This window comes from Populus trichocarpa, chromosome 9 (genome assembly GCF_000002775.5).
Source record: "Populus trichocarpa isolate Nisqually-1 chromosome 9, P.trichocarpa_v4.1, whole genome shotgun sequence".
NCBI classification, from domain to species: domain Eukaryota; kingdom Viridiplantae; phylum Streptophyta; class Magnoliopsida; order Malpighiales; family Salicaceae; genus Populus; species Populus trichocarpa.
Genome location: NC_037293.2, coordinates 12,161,784 through 12,182,819, shown reverse-complemented (window position 1 = coordinate 12,182,819; position 21,036 = coordinate 12,161,784). Strand labels below are relative to the sequence as shown.

The following is a 21,036-nucleotide window of genomic DNA, read 5'->3' as shown; positions in this document are numbered from 1 at the left end:
AAATAGTTTTATAATAAATTTCTTTACATGAGATACATGAACATCTGGTGCTCTTGTATTTGTCCCTGGGAGTGGGTTAGCAAAGCAATGTGTTTTAATTAATTCTAATATTGCATTGCAGTGTGGCCATGGCCTTTTTGTTGAAAATGGAATTCCAAAATGAAGTTTTCCTGATTATTGGAAAGGGAAGAATGGTCTTTACTGAGATGGATTTGCTAGGAGAGAACTTCTTGGAATTTCAAATGATGAGCTCAGCAAAGCACAGGATATTAACTTGGTGTTGAAAAGCAAGTGAAGGAATCCCCAGTGGTTAACAGCAGGAGTGTATGTGTGAGATTCAATTAGTTCTTGATGCCCTTAAGATGCAATGGAATACAAGTATTCCATTTCTTTGGGTAACTCGTACGAGTATTAGCATGCAATTCTTCTGTTGTCTGTATGGAAAAATGGTTATAGCCCACCTAATTTTTTATTCCATAGTTATTAAATCTGATTTTATATTTATCATAAAACAACGCTGTCCTTGTTTTTAAAAAAAAAAAATTATTTCAAGAGTTTTTCTTCTTTAAAAAAAATCATAAATCAGATTAACCTGCCTCTTAACCCCCCCTTTTTTTTTTCATAAATCAACATTGTCCTTGTTTAAAAAAAAAATTATTTCAAGAGGTTTTCTTCTTTAAAAAAAAAATCATAAATCAGATTGACTTCTCTTAACCCTTGAGTCTTAAACTGAGTTAATAACACTACTAACTATGCTTCATACCATGTACAGGGCGAATGCCTTCAGTTTCAATTGTTCAATTGGTTTATGTTTGTGGAAAATGCATTGTGGCTTATTAAACGGTACTGTAAGTCTGTTGAATGCTTGAATCTGCCTCCCGCGGTGAAGAGAGAAGATAGTATGGTGGGTCAATGGAAAAGATGTTGAACGGAATATGGATGAAATTTATGTTGCAAAGTTTCTTGTGGTGTTTACTAGATCAAGAAAATGGAACCACCTCTTTTGTCTCCTGTTTTTGGTGTAAAGAAATAGATTTATTTAGACATTCTCCAAGACTATATCATCAAGATTTTCATACTCTCACAACTATTTTTAGTGCGGGATGGTTGAAGTTCTGTGTTCTTTTCTTTCGAGGGAAAGGTTATACTTTTTGAGGGAAAGGTTACTACTGGTAAGGAGCTGAAGAGAAATTCAATGATAATCCACCAGAACAAAAAATCATAGTGTTATAATTTTTTCCTGAGCATCAAAATAGCTATATCGATATCCGATACCCTATGATTTTTTGAATTGCAGCAACATCTAGATCTAGTAAATATATAGAAGAGGAGGAGGAGGTCAATGTGGTAAGCTAATAAAGAATAAACTTCTACAAAGTAACTGTTAGCTAATAAAAGATGCATCAGGCCACACGATGTGATACTGTGCAAGTGTTATCTAACTACAGGTTGACAAGATACCTACTTGAGCAAATACCTTTGCCTCGAAAATAGAAACCTGAACACATTGCAGCTACTCTTCCATCTTCTCAGCGAAGCAAGAATGGGAGCTTGTGTTTTGCAACAGCCTGGTCATCTTCTCAGAAGCCGCTGCCCGCACTTTTCTTAAATCTTCGATTCTTCTGAACTCCAGCTGTAATTCTTCTTCCAGTGTCTTCAACTCTGCCTCCTTGAGATCTGTATCAAAGACACATTGCTGGTATTCAAGAATCATACTCTGAATTTCAGACATTCCATTCTCGGTGATTTCTAGGAGAGTTTCCTTCTCATGGATTACAGTTTGAAGTGCAAGTTCCATTTCCTCCACGGATTTTGATCCTTTTTGTATATCCATCTGAACAGCTTGTATTTCACTCTCTATCTTATCCAATCTCTTACTCAAATCGTCAAATTCTCTTTTTACAAGACCAAGCTTTTCTCGGGACAACTTCATCTCACTTTGTAGCTTGGTTTTCTCTTCCTCGGACTTCAGTAGCTCTGTAGCTTTCCCACCTAATTGCCAATTTCTCTGTGAGGTGTCTACTTTCTCGATGTTATCAATGGCAAAAAGAACCTTTTCACTCTCCTGTCTCTGATTCTTCTCCTCGAGTTTGGATTTCAAAACTGCTAGGATGTTTCTCAATTCAATTTCAGATTGTTGGATCCTTCCCAGGTTAGCCTCAGCATCTTCTTTGCAAACTTGCAGACGAGCCAACTCCTCTTTCTTTTTCCTAAAATAAGACACTGAAGCATTTACCCTTGCCTTTGCTCTAACTTCTCGCTGTTCAAAGTAAGCGACCGATGAAGAAAAATTCGATAGAGAATATCTCAGTGCCGATAACTTCTTATCTACAAGAGCTTTTTTATCTTGCATTTCAGAAGAAAGTAGCTCAAGGGATCTAAACTCTTCCTGCTTTAGCTGAAGCCCTTCTTCTGTTGCTTCAATTTCTCTCAAAACTTCATCAAAGTCAACAAAAGCTTGCTCCGCGTTCAATAAACGGGCACGGATTTCCTCCATTGAAACTTTTGTACCAAGGTAAATAGGAGGAGCACAAGACTGAAGACATTTCTCTCCATCAACTTCCACGTGTTTTTCTGGGCAATGAAGTTCTCCTCTAGATTCAACTCTGTTCTGTTCATAAGAAGAAAGCCTTCTTCTCAGTTCATCCCTCTCATGCATAGCTATCTCATACAAACCCATCAGCTTTTCATTTTCTTCATGCAATTCCATACGCTGCTGCTCTAGGTTCTCAACTGTTTTCATCTCTAGCTCACTTAAGTTGGCAAGTTCAGAAGCACTGTCATTATTATGAACTTCCATGCCATTTTGTCCCCTCTCAGCACTATTATCATCATCACGAACCTCCATGCCATTTTGTTCACTCTCAGAATCGTTCACATTGTTGTAGCTACTTTTTGAAGCTGCCCGTTCATACATTTCAATGAGACTGTTTTTTTCCTCAATTAATGCTTTGAGTTTTGACTGTAGCTCTTCATTTGCCACAATAAATGTTTCAAGCTTCAACTGCAGCTCATTATTCTCCGTATACAATGTAATAGCTTTTTCATGAGCTTCAGCTTCTCGTTGACTTGCTGCAGCAATGGCATCAACCATTGTTTTGAGCTCCATTTGGTCATTGCCATTGACAACTGATGCATCAGTTGATAAAGGAAGTTCAAGTTGCTCTGTTCTCTCGTTTGTAGCTCTATAAGATCTCTCTTCTTCAAGTTTCATCATGAGATCATTGACATGCCTACAAAATAATCTGGTCAGGCTGACAGCATTTTGAGATAGTGCAGAACAGACATGCATACACAAACTTATTAGGTATTTGAGTCTCTACACAAACGTACATTCACCATCAGCTGTTATCAAGTTAAAGGTAAAAGCAACCAAACATGTTAATTGAAGAATTCAATCAAATGAATCTTCTAACATTTTGATTAGTAAAAGAATTAAGAGTCAATTTTTACCTTTCTAGTCTATCCTTCTCTTCAAAACAGAACTCCAGCTGCTTATGGAGCAAGTCAATTTCAGCCTGGTTTTGAATAGTCTATAATACAACAAATTATGTTTATGTCCTTTGTATCAAATGAAAGCCACATAAAAGTTTGTGAACAAAGAAGCAGGGTGGCAGACCTGTATGCGGAGGAACTCGTTCTCCTCATTAATTGAAGATTGACAAGGTGATCTTGGTTCCTGTGTTAACAAGAGTGTTATTTATATCCACAAAGTCTTTAGTGCTAAAATATGCACGAGTAATACAAACACCAAAAAAAGCATACATGGCACAGTTTGTAAGATAATTCAAAACATACACCAAGCACTTGCCAGTATAACATGATATACTAGAAACAAAATTATATGTGAACCTCAAACATTCAATCAGGCAGAATTGCTGCTTTTTTTTCTTTTTTGTAATGATATTGGCTGGTAAAAGCAAGAATGCCTGCCTTGTCCTTGACAAAAATATCATACATAATGGGGTTGGGTGACTAATGCAATGAGATTCTGAAATATAGAACGGTGAATACAATATTCTCTAAATATCATATTACAATGTCATTAAATTTGTGCTACAGGATGGTTGCAGTATACAATCTAGGAACCTCCCCGTTGCCTATAATAACAGTCACACCTGTGCACGTGCCTCTTGTTGCGAAATCAAGTTTAAGTACCCAGCAGTCAAACTGCTAATTACACAAGCATTTAACACAAGTTTGAAGTCTGGGATATGATTACTATTGAATAAACAGAAAAGCAACTGCAGATATCATACTAGCGAGCAACAAACTCTTGCAACAATGAAAAGGAAATTAAAAACATTGTCGCCAGACTTTCATGAATGAGTACAAGCCATTAGCATATTTTACATCCCATCTCAATGAATGTAATCAAAACTGATATGTTAAAAGTTAAACTTATATGCGAAAGTAGTTACAATGTTGTGAAAAAAGCTTTGGGAAATGCATCCGCTTGAATTGTACCTGAATTGAAATCGGTAGATCATCCTGAACTTCTGTCTCCATGTCTAAGCTAGTTTTCTGTAATGGAAAGAAATAAAAAAACTCACAGTTAATGAGGAAAAAAACTAAATATAACCACGCATTTTCATAGTTCACAGCAAAGCTTGTGAAGAACCTGAACTGCCAAGGAATCCGTTTCATGCATAAGTTTCCAATCTAGTGCTTCTAGTAACTGCATATACAGTTAGAAGATGTTTTAGAAAAAGGATAATTTGACTACAAACACAGCTTAAAAGAAGTTAGACATTGTTTTCTCTACCTTATTCTGTAAGACCATGATTTGTTCATTCATCATCTCCCTTTCACCTTCCTCGCAGAATGACTTTAATCTGTGAAGTAGAACCAAAATAAGCACCCAAAACAAGAAATAGTTTCAGAATGTAACTTTAATTGAACACAGAACTATTAATTGAAATCTGTTATTTGTAAACAAAAACCAATAAAAATAATATACATGGCCTGATTAAATGAAAATGTACCTTTTCTGATTTTTTACTCCAAACTTTCTTTGGAACATTCCCATTTCTCACGGTTCAGTTTGTTGGAAGCTACTGTTTATTGCTATCAGAGATGTTTGACCTCAGTTTTAGTGGTAATATGATGAACTTCTATCAGCATAAGTTTTACATAAATTTACATCCAGCTCTGTTTTTTTTTATTATTATTATTAGAAAGATACTCCATGATCACTACATTAATCTTATGTTGTTGTTTCATGTTGAATTTCTCAGAATGGACAACCAATGTATATAAATCGACACCATATAATTTGTCTTGCCACTTTACTGAGAATAGAAGGAATGACAAAGGCTAAAAAAGGCATGCCTTCTAATTTCTTCCTTCAGACGCAAATTTTCTGTGGCAAATCTTGTGACTTCTTGGTTGCGGTCAACCTGGGTTCGCCAAACTTCAATTTCCTTGAGATGTTCCTCCTTTTCTTTCAACAAGTGTGTTTCAGCCGAAATCTTTCCTGCAGCAACTGCTTCTAGCCTCTTTACTCCAGCTTCTCGGAATCGTAGTATCATTTTTAAGCTTTTTATCTCATCCTCTCTTTGTTTGGCCTGGTACATTCCATTTCAAATTACCAAAATTAACTTCTTGAAAAAAATTCAAATTGTTAATTAAATCCAAGCAATTTGTTTCACACATACCAGTTGCATAGCTGCTTGATTTTCAGCTTTTAATGCCTTCAATGCTATGTCCTTATCTTTTTCTCGCCTGAAGGCCCCAATAAGGGCAACTTCATAATCTTTCTTCTAAGAAAGCACGGGGAAAATTTAGCTGAAGGTCATTTAACAATCCTGAATCAAATATTCAAGGTTAAGAACAACCGATGGGTACCTGAGACATCCTTTTTTCAGGCATAAGCGGACTAGATGAACCATGAAGCCCTTCCCACTTAAATTGTCCAGGAGATCCAAGAAAGCTTAAGGATGAAGTATCGTTATCTAGATTTTCAACACCCTCATTGACTAAACTGCGAAGTCTGGACACTTCTTTCTGAAAGTATATGAACGAAGAATGTAGGTAAACAAAAAGTGTCCTTGTCACTTTTCTTAGAGCAATAGTGAGTTTTTTTAGGTAACAGTGACGTAACAACATCACAAAAACAAAATGAAAATGCAATGCTCTGAAATAAAGGTAATCTCATACTGATCACAAGATAAGAGAGAGAATCTCAAATTAAGTACAATACCTTAAGTTGTTGAATTTGCATTCGCATCACAATAACATCTCCCAATGCATCTTCATTGATAATTGCCTGGAGAACAGAATGATGGTTGACAGTTAGAAATTAGATGTACTGTGTAAGGAAAAGAAAAGTATGTCCTAAATTTTAATTTTCCATTTGTTACAATAGTATCAGTTACAGAAGGATACCCTATTCTCCATTTTTTGACTGCTAGCAATCAGGTATGGACTTCAAGGCAAATTAAATATTACAGAAGCTACAGATCACATACATTGTTTTTGATGAATTTTGCACGTTGTGCAAACTTCAATGTGCTAAGCGTCTCCAAAGAACAACTGCAAGGGAACCATAAAATTTGTTATACTGAAATGTGAATATCCACGCATAAATAAGTCATGCTTGTCAAAATTTATTTTTAAGTTTGCATGGCAAGAACCTAAAAGAAACAATTATGAAAAAATAGATAGCAACAAACCAAAGAGAGGGGCTAATATTAGCAATTATGATAGTTTTTGAATTTCCTCCTAGAGAATCCTGAAAGGAAAAGATAAAAAAAATATTGATTAAATAGAAGTGTATATATTAGCCAGCCATATCTATGATAAAGGAAATTACAACTTCTAAAACAATCAAGACATTTAATGCAAAATAATATTACAAAATGCTTGAGCTTTTATCTCTTTGTAAAAACTAAATGTTATGAACTCTTCAACTACACCACATAAAATAACAGTATTAAACTGAAAAGGTCTACCTGAAGCAAAAATGTGAGCTTTGAATCCCTGTAAGGAACATGGAGAGACTTCCCATTTGATATACTTACAAGGTTCATAATAACAAGTCTGCAAACATCAAAACCAGCTAAATGAAATTAATAGTTGACAATGAATTAATACTTTAAGTTCCCACATATATAAAAAAAAAATCTTAAAAAAAATATGACTGAAGAAATTAAAAATAAGTGGGACACCGCACCCCAATGTTGAAAGTGACTTGTTAATATTGGTAGCTTCCTTAAGACGTTCACCTTCAGCACCAGAACTCTTCTGCCTGTGATGATAAACACATGGTTATTAAAATGGATTGAAATCTTTACTAACTGTCTTCTTCAATAAAATCAATGTTCTATTCCACATCCTTGTACCTCTCAGATCCTGCTAAATCAACAAGATTAAGCCGAGCAAACCGATGGTGAGTTACACCTTGGGATTCCCACTGATGACAAACCAGCAATTAGAATTGCCACATCAAACCAGCTCATTTAAAAGAATTCAGATCACTTTTTTTTCATATGCGAAACCAAATATCTTTCAGGAATGAAATAAAGAAGGCATTCAGTATATGTTATTTTTCAAGAAATTCAACAAAGAACTCTTGTCTAACTTATTTTTTTCAATTAAAAAATGTGAGAAAGAACACTAACCTTACTCTCAATGATGCATGTAAATACACTATGAGAACGACTACTTGCACAATTCATATTAGTGGCTGCTACTTTTCTATTTGCTGCGCCCTGAAAAACAGTGCATGAATCTTGGTTAAGTATAATTTTGAGGAAATAAAGCAAGAATCATCCATGTAAATGCATAAGTTCTGAAGAGTGATTTATTATAAAAAAGAACTCTTCTTCCATGTAAAACTTTTTCTATTGGTGTTTTTTCCCAATTTTCCAGCAACAATCTCATACTTGTAACATCGTAGTTTTTGCTTTATAATTTTGGAAGCTTAGTGCTTGTTCTGATAATCAGAAACAATTGGAGATTTCAAAACAGAAGACTGATTAAAACTTATTTCTCACAGTAAGTTCGCTCTGAAGAGCACAGTGTGTAAAGGCAATTTGTATACCTGAATTAGTTGTTGAAGCACATCTCGAGCACTGGCAACTTCTATCTCCTTAAGATTATCCACATAAATCCCTTTCTTCACGTCTTCTCTTATCTGTAATAATAATGTCCACCAAATATTCTTAATTTCACCAAAAATCTCAATTCAATAAAAGTAAAAAGAGCACAACTTCATATGCACTCACATGGTTTAATACTGTTCAAAATGAATTAATGAAAACAATGTTGTTTACAGCATAAGCAATAAAAGAGGAATTTGAGAGTTAGAGTTCTTTCATGGCAGAATTCATTTCCACATTGCAAATTGGTTTTTATTATTGCAGCCAGGGAAAAGAAAACATATAAATTGAAGAGATACGGACTTCAATTAACCTGTACCTGTAAGTTGGAAGATGATGGATCCAGGAGATCAAGAATCTGTTCATTGTATATTTCCAAGAAAGAGCATTTACAGGTAAATTTTATCTTTTCCTCTTTACGAGCCTCTTTTTCCTGACACAAATTAACAATTAAAACCACATTTAGATTCTTGTCACAGAAACCAACAAAAGTGATATCAGCAACCCCTTAAAAAAGAAAGCTAATCTCTACTTCAGCCTTTGGCCAACAGTTTGGATATGGATTATGTGAATGTAAAAGGAAAAAAGGCAAGCAGCTAATCTCTGCTCCTTTGCGAACAAAAAGATACCAGATATGCATACATTAAACAGAATTCTAAGGAAATCCTAGAAACAGTTAAACGCAATTCATGATAAAGGCAGAAACAGTTAAACGCAATTCATGATAAAGGCAGAATCAATGAGAGAGCATATATCTTCCTTGTTATAATTGTGCAATTTGGCTCATATTTTCTGGCTTAGCTAAATAGGTACTGGCATAAAATTAATTCTTCGGGAGTAGCTCACAAATATCCAAAAAATAGTCCTCCTAAACACAGCCTCACACCAAAATCTAAAATGAATTCATTCATAGTTCAACTTGATGTCCAAGAGAAAAATCACAAACCTTCTGGATTCTTGAAAACAAATACTCAAATACTCTAGGTGTCATTCCACAATTAACACTGTGTCTTCGAGTACCTCCCTCGATGTCTCCAAGCATTGTATGAGTCTTTCCACTTCCAGTCTGCACATAATTTCAGCCAGGTAAACAAGATTTTTTGCTTTTCACAACATTTTCCTTTTAATCTATTTTTCTTAGACACTAAAACAACTAGACTATCACATTAGAGCTGAAAACCGTAAGCAAAATCTCACTTGGCCATACGCAAACATGCAACTGTTGTAGCCTCCCATACAATTGTCCACCATAGGTAATCCAGCAACTTTGAACATTTTTTCCTGTTACACCACAGTAATCAAATTAAACATGGAAATTGAGATTCTACCCGAAAAATAAACAATAAAAAGAAGTGTATACCTGCGTAACAGTTTCATCCGCTACAAGATCGAAAGTAAACCGCGACTCTGGATGCCCAGTCCAGGTAATTGTCTGACAACTTTCTTGCCTAACGCACTTGCTATGCCCTTGTACAGAGATTTCCGAACCACTCAACGGTCTTAACCTTATAATAACCTAAGAAAATAAAAATAATTCAACCAAAACCATAGCTTAATTGAATAACAAATTCACTTAATTTAAAGCTTGATTAGCATCAAGTCATGATATTTTGGACTAAATCATGACTTATTAAAAGTAAATTAAACCTGCACGTTATGGTCCTTCCAGAAGGAAGGATCCTCGGAGAACTCAAAGCTCTGTGCATGACGCGGCGCGGCCACCTCTGAGCCTGTAGCGCCACCGTGATCATCATCATCCATGTCACTAATTCTCCGGACTGCTGACGTGGCAAATACAGATTGAGTGGAAGCAAGGTGATGATCTCGAGAAACAGATTTCAGTAGATCTGGCGTACACGGCACGGATTCCGAGACGGACTGGTCTTGGAACCCGAACCGCCTCTTAATCGCGCTCGCAGTATCCAGTAAGAAAGGCATTTTAGAGTTCGTAAAGGAAACTGAGTTCCTGTAGTGAAATTTCTAGGGTTTCGAAGTTGATTGCAAATTCTAGGGCAAGATTTTAGGGATAGGAGAGGATGTTTGGGAGGTGAGAAAATCTGGAGAGAGCGAGGGAGAAGAAAAGAGGAGAGAGTGTTTTCTTTTGAAAAATGAGTTTTAGAGGGAAAATGAGGGATTTGAAAATTTAGCGAGTGATCGGACGGTGCAGAGAGGCTTGGGTAAACGGTTAGCAGGGTTTGGATTTTAATTTTTTTGACCGTTTGAGATTTGAGGGTTTGAAAATGTTCAAACTGGGGAACCTAACTTTAAAACTTTATGATTATAGAACTACAGCTCAGCATTAGAGTTTATAAAAACATTAAATATGTCATTAAATTATTAAAAAAACTAATAATTTTGTATTCAAATTATTTTTATATCAATTTTATCATTAAATTATTTTATTTTTTAATTAAAAACTTCTACGAAAATAATATTGTTTTTATAAAAAAAAATATAATCTAAATAAAAATATTAATAAAAATCATTAGAAATTAATGAAAGTCTTTAATTAAGAATTCTTTGTTTATAAAACTGGTATAAAAAATAATTTAGATATAAAGTTAAGATTAGAGTGTATTTTTTATATTTGTTTATTTAGTGTTTATTTGGGATTGTAGTTGAATTATATATTTTAGAGATTTTAAAATTCTTTTAACTTTAAATTATATTTTTTTATTGTTTTAATATGTTAATATGATAAATAAATTTTTACCGATAAATTTCTTATAGTCGACTTGTGTTTTACTTGATTTTTAGTTTTTTTCAGTATCTCTCAATGTAAGGATAAAATTCAATTCCAAAGATGGGTTTTTTTTTTCTTTATTTATTATTTTTCTTTTTATTATTTATTTTTCTTTTCAGTTTTCATATGGGGTGTAATAGTTTACGGCCCACTGCTCTGGGCTTCACAAAGCATTTGTTAACCACGAGCTCATGTAAATCCCTTATTAATTTCATTCCATGGGGATGTTTCGATTTAAATTTTTTTATAAATGAAAAATCTATCGAAGCCCGTAAAATAAAATAGGAATATGCGATACATGGGAGACCATGCAATTCATGGCCCAGCTAGATGATCCAGGCCCAGTACAGACTGAAATCGAGCTAATCTGTCATGAAAATGTGAACAGAGGGCGACAATTACCCCCACCGTGCGCGCCTATGCATGGATATCATACCCGACTAGGCACAAAAATCAACTCGATGACCTTGCAATCTACAATGGCCCAGTTAGATGATCCAGGCCCAGTAAAAATTGAAATCAAGCTAGTCTATCATGAAAATGTGAACGGACGCCGATAATTATCCCTCCCATGCGCGCCAATGCTGGGACATGCAGGAGGTGTTTGGTTTGAAGATGTCATTGATTTATTTATTTTTTTGCTAGAATTTATATGAAAGTATGTATTTTTTATTTTTATAAGGTGTAATTTGTATTTTAAAAGAGTTGTACATTTAAAAAAGAGGCACCATACCTCTAAACCAAACACATATTTACTCTTTCAATCACAAAAATCGACTTGATGACATATTAATCTCGAGTCTTATTTATCTTAAATTTTATTTTGAATCATTTTAAATATTAACTTAGTTAAATTTAAATAATTATGATTTAATGGATTAATTTGGTTAGAGTCTATAAGATTTTATGAGATCAATTATAATGACTTTTTTTTTGTTTTGTTTTTTATTTAAAATGATATTATTTTGATTTTTTTATCCAAAATAACATCATTGTTTTATTGATTCAGATTAATCTGCAACTCATATATAGACATGATGACATGTAGATTGACTCGATAATCTAGACTCTAAATCATGTTAGATCTTAAATTGGGTTTTACAGGTACACAATTTTTATATAAGAATTTATAATTTAACCCCATAACCTAAGCTCGAAATCATGTTGGACTTGTTCTACAACTACATAATTTTTATATAAGAATTTATAACTTTTTATACTTTTTAGGTGACGAGTAATTATCATTGCACTGTGATGTAACTTTACGTGTTTTGTAAGAACATAGAAGAACTTATTATTAGGGGTGAGCATTTTCGGTTCGGTACGGTTCTGAATCAAAATAAATAACCAAGTTAAAATTATTTTTTTTCAAATTTTTAAATCGAACCGAACCGAAAACCGGTTCAAACCGACCAGTTTCAGTTCGGTTTTTTTCCTTTCCAAACCGGTCAGTTCGGTTCGCTAGCTTGAAAATCTATGAAATGATGTCGTTTCTGTACAAGCCAAAATACACAACTTTCTCCCTAAAAAGTATGAAATCTAGGGATTGATTCTAGCTTCAAGACGAAGCAGAACAAGTAGCTGTTATCGCTTTGTGGGCTTCCTCTTTTTCTTCTGGGTCTGCTTGAAAGGTAACTCGAGAGTAGAAAGAACTAGAATAGAGCATGACAGAACAGAACCAGTAGCTTTGAGCTTTCGATGACCGGGAGAAGGAAAACAAAATCAGGATTTGGCGAAGCCCACTGCCCCATTCTGAAGTTTCCCTCTATGTCGGTGCAGTGAGACAGGGAGATCGTATCGAAAAAACTGATTTTCCTCTCCTCCCTAGTTGAAGTATTAGATGAAAGCCTGGCTATAGCGAATAGAAAGAGTGGATTATTAAACTCACTGTCTGTCCTCCCTTTCCTTTCAGTAGCTGTTTATGTGTGTGCCTTAGTGCCTGTATGGGGGGGCTGCTGGCTAAGAATCTTAAGATTAGAGAAGGAGAGATGCAGAGAGCAAAACAAATGGAGGCGCGGCTGGTTATGTGTTTAGGGAATACTCCTTTAGGTTTAGGGTTAGAAAAGGCTATCTATTTATACTTGTTTTTTTTTTAAGTGTTGGTTTGGTTGAACCGGTTCGGTTCGGTTCGGTTCAATCGGTTTCAGACTTTCGAAACCAGACCGGATTTTTTTTGTGATTTTTTAATCGGTTAATTCAGTTTTTTTATTTTGTTTTATCGATTTAATCAGTTTATCATTTTTTTTACTTTCCTTGCTTATTATACATCTCGCTTGGCCTAATCTACAGCAATCGACAGTAGAATCATTGTCTTTATTTCCATACTCACCATTTAAGGTAATAACAATTCCCTTTATTTTCGTACTCACCATTTTCATCCTATTCGTCACTAATATGTTGTTTTTTGTATGACTTGAGTTTTTTTATTTTTGATTATATCGTCATGTGTGTTTCTTATATGTTATTTATCAAAAGCATTTCAATATCATATTAGATTTTTTTCCTTTAATGAATTTGCATTTTTTATTGATTGATTTGTTAAATTCATGCTAATTAAAAAGGACTGGGTGAAATAAAAGACAAATACTAGATTAAAAAGTTTTTCTAATAATACTTTTAATGTATTTTCATTTGAATAAATGTTGTTGAGTAATGAATCTTAATTCAATTTAATAAATAAAATTTATAGTTGATTCTGATTATCGAATTAAATTATGAAGAAAACTCATAGATCTAAATAAGTATATAATTACCCATCCTTTATTTAATTTATTTTTTTTTATAAAATCTCGAGAAAAAATGATTCTAATGTTCTTATAAATAAAAATTTCCATAGGAGAAAACTTGACAACATTGGATAATGAGAGTGAACCTCAACAGACGGCCAAGTTAGATGATTCTGGCACATGAAAAAGCCCAATCAAGACAGGCTACCAAAGGAAAGAAGAAAAACCTTTAAAAGGCAATTGCCCCCACCGAGTGTAGAAATGGAACATGTTAAAGTTATTTAATTTTACACCCCTGTTGAATATCTAATTTAACCATGGCCCAAGTTTTATCCAAACAACTTTTAAATGCCCTTGACAATCAAGGACTCGAAACTTTGGTTTTGGATGCAAATATTTGCTTTGTTTCAAGTCATAGAGATAGTTTCTCACTATCAAACTCTTGGAAGACCTATATTCCTTCGAACATAATTGAAAGTGACAAATATTTACCAAGTTACTCTTGTAAATATAAATGGTGATTGTTGATTTAACCTACCAATATCATGGGGGTGAAGAGTTTTGAACAATGAGACTCTTAATTAACTTTTTGAAATACATTATATTTGAATTAACACGGTGATATTTTATAAGAGAAACACGGGTTGCGAATCTTGAATAATTGAATTCTTAATTATCTTTCTGAAATATACTAGATTTGAATTAATATAATTACATTTAATGAGAGACACGTGTTCTGAAAACATTAAAGACCTAATCAGAATCAGAGAGTAGGTGAAGTCTCAAAAGAAGAAAAATGACCTGTCTTTATACGAAACCGCTAATAAATTTTGAAAATTCATATTAATAAGTTATTGACAGAGTAAGACTTATATCACCGTCTCCAATTGATAATAACTTACTGGGCTTTTCAGAGTGCTTCATCGTGAAACAAATACCGGAGAGCTTCATTATCATTATTTGATTCCTTTTCACCTTCCTTAGGTAATCACAATTCCCTTTTCTTTTTTATGTTTGTGCTTTTACTAATAGTTTTCCTTATGATTACTTGAGCCTTTTGATTTAAATGCATGTTTGTTTTTAGATGAAAGCACATGTGAACAGTTCGATAAATTTTTTTTTTCTTATGCTGAGATCTGCATTATCTCTGTATAGATTTGCTAAATCTATGCCACTAGAAGAGTAAAGAAAACAAAAAATGGTGTTTGATAAAAGAGTTTTATGTCCATAGATTTAATGCCTTTTTCTTTGAATTTTTTGTGATTTAATCGACGATTTTTTCCAATATTTAGATAGCTTCTTAATTATTTTTTTAATTCAACATTAATTACTTCTTTTAAAATATAATTGCGTCACTGTAAATGACCTTATCCTATTGATAGATCTTGCTATAGTGGATTTTTTGGACCAATTTCGACCAAAATGATTTATATATATATATAGTTCTAAACAATCAAATCTGACCTCGAAACTAATTATTAGAACGGGTCATTTCAATTTCAAGGTGTTCTACTACAATTATTACTCAGTTTCAAACTTTTATTGAAAGAAAAACTTTATTCAAACACACACGTATTCATACATATCTGCATACATAGGTCGTTGAATTATGAAGAGTTTTTTTTTTAAAAAAAAAATATAAAACAAGCAATTCTCTTAAAAAAATTATAGTTTAGATTAATACTTTTAAACAACCAAATTTTAATTAACTTACTCGAAAAGTTTAGATTTGAATTAATATACTGATATTTTACAAGAAACACTTGCATTAGAAATTATGAACACCTGAAAAGAATCAAAGAGTAGTTGAAATATATATATATATATATATATTAGGGGTGAGCAAAAAAACCGATTAAACCGAGAAAACCGGAAAAAAATAACTGAAAAAACCAAACCGTGAAAAAAAATCGATTAAAATTTTAAAAAAATCGACCGGTTCGGTTCGGTTTCGGTTTTATAAGTCTGAAACCGAAAAAACCGAATCAAACCCAAAACGAGCAAAACCAGAAAAAACTGAGTCAAACCGAAAAACCGAGCCAAACCGAAAAAACCGAGCCAAACCGGTTTGAACAGGTTTTTATCCTAAAAAACCGAACTGAAACCGGTCAGTTTGAACCGGTTTCAGTTATTTTTTTTTAAAAAAAATTCTGTTTGGTTATTTAAAAAAAAAATTCGGTTTGGTTATTTTTTTAATAAAAACCAAACCGAACCGAAAATGATCACCCCTAATATATATATATATCAAACTATTTATAACTTTACCTAACTCATTCTGATGAATTTAATTTTGATAGAATAAAACTTGTATTTTTTTTCTCCACTCGATAATTACACCTTAGGTTTTTAGAGTGCTTCATCGTAGTACTTCATTTCATCTCTTTCAACCTTGTAGTGTTACTGATAGGAAAATCATTATTCATTTCCTTTTCATCTCATTATTTTAGGTAATCATATTTCCTTTTTTTTTTATGTTTATGCTTTTACTAAAAATATTTAAGATTTTTTTTTATGATCACTCGAGCCTTTTAGTTTCGATGCGCGTACATGTTATTAGTTGAAAGTACTTGTGAATAGTTTGATTATATTTTATTTTCTTTATATTATATTAGGTAATTACAATCTCCTTTTATTTTTCATGTTTAATTATACTCTTACTAAGAATATTTATTTTTTTATGATCACTTTAGCCTTTTGGTTCTTATGCATGTATATATGTTGTTAGTTGAAAGCACTTGTGAACAGTTTGATTAAAAATTATTTTTATTATTTCCCTTCAATTAATATTTGCTTTACTTCTGCATAGATTTGTTAAATTTATGCCATTAGAAGAGCAAGGGAAAGAAAAGAATGGTGACTGATAAAATATTTTTTTTCCATATATTTAATGCCCTTTTCTTTGAATGTTTTGTGATCTAATTAATTAATGAGTTTTCCCATTTAATTAGATAGCTTTTAAAAAAATTGTTTAATCCACAGCTTCTTGAATTTAACATTAATTATTTATTCAAACAAAATGGGTCATTTCAATTTCAAGGTGTTATACTATAATTATTACTTGATTTCGAACTTTTGTTGAAAGAAAAAATTTATTCAAACACACACATTCATATAGGTTTACTAAATTATGAATATATTTGTTTTTTAAAAAATATTAAACAAGCAATTCTCCTAAAAAAGAGTATAGATTAACACTTTTAAACAATCAATTTTTAATTAACTTACTTAAATAGCTTAGATTTGAATTAACATAAAGATATTTTATATATAAGAGACATGTATTTCAGAAATAGTAAAGACATAACCAGAATTAAATAGTAGATGAAATCTAAAAAATAAAAAAAAACCTATCTTTATATGAAACTATATATAAAATTATAAAATTACTCTGATGGATTTTTGATATAGTAAAACTTGCATCACATGCATATTGGAATATTCTTGTTTTATAATAAAATAAAAACTAAAGTACTCCATCTCATCGATCTCTCTCAACCTTGCAATGTTGCTGATAGAAAAATCAACTTTATTTTCATCTCCCTATTGTATATATTATCTAATTACATTAATTCCCTTTCCTTTTAATTTCATGCCTATGCTTTTACTAAGAATATTTTAGATTTCTTTATGATCAGTACTTGAGCTTTTTGGTTTCTATGCATGTATGTTATTATATAGTTGAAAGCAAACGTGAATAGTTTGATTAGAATTTAATTAACATCGATATTTTTTTTCTTTTTGTTGAGATTTGCATTAATTACCTCCATATATATTTGTTAAATTTATGCCATTAGAAAGAGCAAGGAAAAGAAGAAAAATGCTGCTCGGTATATAAAAGAGTTTCTGTGTTTCATAAATTTAATGCCTTTTTCTTTGAATGTTTTTGTTAATTAATTAATCTTCCCATTAAGATATATATCTCTTCAAAAAATTTGTTAATTTCATTGTTTTTTAAATTTAACATCAATTATTTCTTTTAAAATACAAGTACTTCACTGTATTAATGACCTTATCTTATTAATGAAGCTTGATATAGTGGATGTAGGCCTGTTGTGGTTGCGGTTGCTTTTTAAAATGTTTTTCACTCAAAAAAATATCAAAATAATATATTTTTTATTTTTTAAAAATTATTTTTGATATCAGCGCATCAAAATGATCTAAAAATACCAAGAGAATATTAATTTGAAGCAAAGAAAAAAATAAAAAAATATTTAAATTTTGTCAAAAACGCTTTTGAAATGCAAAAATAAATTAATAGAGCCTTATGAAATTTTTATTGAAACAAGTTTGTCAACTCTAAACTTGAAACTAATCATTAATATGGTTCATTTCAATTTCAAGGTGTTCTACTATAATTATTACTCGATTATGAACCTTTTATTGAAAGAATTTCTTTTTTCAAACATACACACACATTCGTACACACTTGCACACATAGGCTGCTAAGTTATTAAGATTGTTTTTTAAAAATATAAAACAAGCAATTCTCCCCAAAAAAATTAATTTAAATATATATGAAAGAATTTGGATTCCATATTTTCTTTCAAAAGAAAAATTGGATCCAATAACCAGATTATGTATTTAATTTAATGTCACCAAAAATCTCTTTTATTTTCTTTCTAATTGAAATTTTAATTGATATCTTAACATTTCAGAGTTTAGATTATACTCAATTTTTAAATTTGGTTTTAATGCTTTAAAGATCCATTGGATTCTAGTGTTTGATTCAATTATCTTATCCAGTGGAAACATATATTGGTCTCACTTTGATCCCTTTCTCGTGCAAGTTGTAATTAAAAAAAAAAAAACTCTTATAAATTTATCTACGTAATTTAATTAATAGAGAAAATTAAAATTTCAAATTAATAACCTCTACCTCAAGTTTTGTTCTCCAAAAAAAAAAAAGATTATAGAGCAAATTAAACCCCATGAAAAACTTTATCAACATTCTTTTTTTTCAAAAGAAAAATATATAGCATTTTAATTTAAATATGATTGACAATTATGCATTATTAATATATTTATTGATAATTTCTAGCAATTCTTGTATTGACTGTTTTACTTCCTCTTGTTTATTTTTCAAGTTTCTTCTCGAGATAAGAAAATGGCACGATTAAACGATGACGTCACCTCCGTCAGCATCCATGAGTATGGTGTCTCATTGGATGACAGAAAGAGTAAAGTTCAATGCAAGTTTTGCGACAAGGTGGTGAGTGGATTTTATCGACTAAAGTTCCACATAGGAGGTGTTAGGGGCGATGTTGCTCCTTGTGATGCTGCTCCCCTTAATGTCAGGGAGCAATTCAGGTGGCAAATTCTTGAAGCGAAAGGCAAAAGTCTCGCTCAAGAGTCAGACCATCCTAGGAATGATCAAAGTGCAGCTGCAGTTAATGCATGGACAGGAGGGTTGCTGGTAGAAAGAGAAGGAGAATCACAAACCTCGGTTTCAAACGAAGTTGCCGAATACTTCCTCGAAACGGGGATCAATGTAAAGCTTTCAGATCCGCCAAGGTTTCAGGGGATATTCAGTGAAACCATTTCTTATGAACCAGAATTTGAGGTTCTAGAAGAAAAGTTAAAGGACGTGCAGGAAAAGGTGGAAAAAATTAGAAAAACATGGGCTTCCAGTGGCTGTACCATTCTGATGGATGAATGGGTAGATGGAAATGATCGGTGCTTGGTCAATTTCCTGGTAGATTGCCCGGATGGTCTTGTTTATCTGCGGTCAGCTGATATTACAGATATAACTGGCAACACTGTTGCCTTGCAGAACTTATTAGATGGTGTTATTGAGGAGGTTGGGCAACAAAATGTTGTTCAGGTCATGACTTGTTCCATAACAAGCTGGATGTTTCCGGTTATCAAGCAGATTAGGAAGAGTCATATGCACATTTTCTGGGCCGTAAGTGCATCAGATTGCATGGGTCTCATGCTAGAGAAGATTGCTGCTGTAAATGACATTAGAAGGGTGTTGGATGAGGCAACAAGCCTTGTCAGGTTTGTTCACAACAATGCAGCAGTTCTTAAGATGTTTAGAGACTTCACAGGCTCTGAAAGGGAGAACCTTTTCAAGCCTTCAAAGATGAGGTCGGCAATTCCCTTTTTGATCCTGGAGAGCATCCTCTCCTACAAAGAAGAACTGAAAGAAATGTTCACTTCATTAGAGTGGAAATCTTGTTTTTGGTCACAGCAAGTGGAAGGCAAGAAGGCAGCTGGTTTGGTGAAGAGTTCTTCTTTTTGGAAGAGAGCAGGAATGGCATCAAAGGCAACAACCGCACTCATCCGTGTTGTTGACAAGATCAGTGCCGATAATAAGCCTTCGATTGGCTTCATATATGAAACAATGGATCAGATAAAGGAGGCAATACAGTATGAGTTCAGAGACAGTAAGTCCGGACACATTCCGCTGTGGGAATTGATTGACGAAATATGGGATGATTTTCTTCATAGCCCTCTCCATGCTGCTGCTTATTACCTAAATCCCACCTTTTTTTATAATAGAAATTTCCATCTGGACACTGAAGTCTCGAGTGGACTTCAATGCTCCGTTATTCGGATGGAAAACGATCAGCGTATTCAATACCTTATTAATAAACAGGCAGCCCAGTACTGCCGAGCCGATGGTGATTTCGAGAACGGATACGCTGAAGGTGAAATAAACAATGCTCATCCAGGTAAAGTAACTTCTTTCAGGATACTTTAGAAAATTATTTCTCGCATTCAGTATTGAGTAAGGCTACATTAAACTTGTATTCTATGTAACATCAATTGCAGACCTGTGGTGGTCGGTCTATGGTAATCGCTGCCCCGAGTTGCAGAAACTAGCCATTCGTATCTTGAGCCAGACTTGTGATGGGTCTGGCAGATACAGCCTAGACAGGAGCCTAGCCGAGAAGTTGGTATGCAAAGAGCAGAATCAACATGAACAACATCGTCTCCGAGATCAGATGTTTGTTCGGTACAATCTGCAACTAGAAGAAGCCAACAACAAGAAAAGAAAGGCGGGGGGCGATATTGATAGCGGAGGTCCATCAGGATCTCAATCTTATAAAAGACGGAGACCAAGGTAAGAAGTATTAACAAACTCTGATAACATTATTTCCATTGTAGGGAGGCTCAAAGTAAATGATCTTAGAAGATTGCTTGCCCCTGAAAGAAGACAAGGTGCAGATTTTTGCCTTCCTGTAGGCTACAGCAAAAATGTGTTACAGTTCATAGCAGTGCAAGAAAGAGCTGTTCAGTTACTTTCCTGATCCCTTCATTTGGCAAGTAAATTTGCACAAGGATTCATCATTCTATTGTAAATGCTATCAAATTTTGCCTTTATCTTTGAATTCTGGTGATTTTTGAGTAATGAATTTCCTAATTGGATGGCTCCATTTTTAAGAAATAATTCCGATTGTTTTTATATTTATTTAATCGTTTCATCTATTTACTAGTATTTGAATACAGTGACTCAATCCAT

General features: G+C 33.1%; 2 protein-coding genes and 1 long non-coding RNA gene across 4 annotated transcripts; 2 read left to right on the top strand and 1 right to left on the bottom strand.

Annotated features, from left to right (window-relative positions):
• Window positions 1-1,181: 1,181 nt before the first annotated feature.
• LOC7460104 (kinesin-like protein KIN-12E) lies at window positions 1,182-10,354 on the bottom strand. Of its 2 annotated transcripts, none has more exons than XM_024608484.2 (22): window positions 9,750-10,354; window positions 9,463-9,618; window positions 9,300-9,383; window positions 9,049-9,168; window positions 8,422-8,535; window positions 8,045-8,137; window positions 7,623-7,712; window positions 7,344-7,414; window positions 7,175-7,249; window positions 6,954-7,041; window positions 6,675-6,733; window positions 6,471-6,534; window positions 6,203-6,268; window positions 5,848-6,006; window positions 5,658-5,759; window positions 5,332-5,567; window positions 4,766-4,835; window positions 4,622-4,678; window positions 4,468-4,524; window positions 3,620-3,679; window positions 3,454-3,533; window positions 1,182-3,233 (listed from the first exon to the last, which is right to left on the bottom strand). In XM_024608484.2, the coding sequence occupies exons 1-22, from the start codon at window positions 10,038-10,040 to the stop codon at window positions 1,514-1,516; spliced, it is 3,912 nt and encodes a 1,303-aa protein (XP_024464252.2). In that variant the 5' UTR covers window positions 10,041-10,354; the 3' UTR covers window positions 1,182-1,513. The 2 variants fall into 2 exon arrangements, with proteins under 2 accessions (XP_024464252.2, XP_024464251.2); XM_024608483.2 differs by having other exon boundaries at window positions 5,658-5,762; window positions 9,750-10,353.
• On the top strand, window positions 3,224-5,372 carry LOC127905753 (uncharacterized). Its single transcript, XR_008060082.1, has 3 exons — window positions 3,224-3,362; window positions 4,063-4,481; window positions 5,238-5,372. It is a non-coding gene; the product is annotated as an uncharacterized LOC127905753 (long non-coding RNA).
• Window positions 8,353-20,905, top strand: LOC112328640 (uncharacterized). Its single transcript, XM_024608485.2, has 4 exons — window positions 8,353-8,497; window positions 14,486-14,555; window positions 18,656-20,245; window positions 20,346-20,905. The coding sequence occupies exons 3-4, from the start codon at window positions 18,676-18,678 to the stop codon at window positions 20,639-20,641; spliced, it is 1,866 nt and encodes a 621-aa protein (XP_024464253.1). The 5' UTR covers window positions 8,353-8,497; window positions 14,486-14,555; window positions 18,656-18,675; the 3' UTR covers window positions 20,642-20,905.
• Window positions 20,906-21,036: the final 131 nt, after the last annotated feature.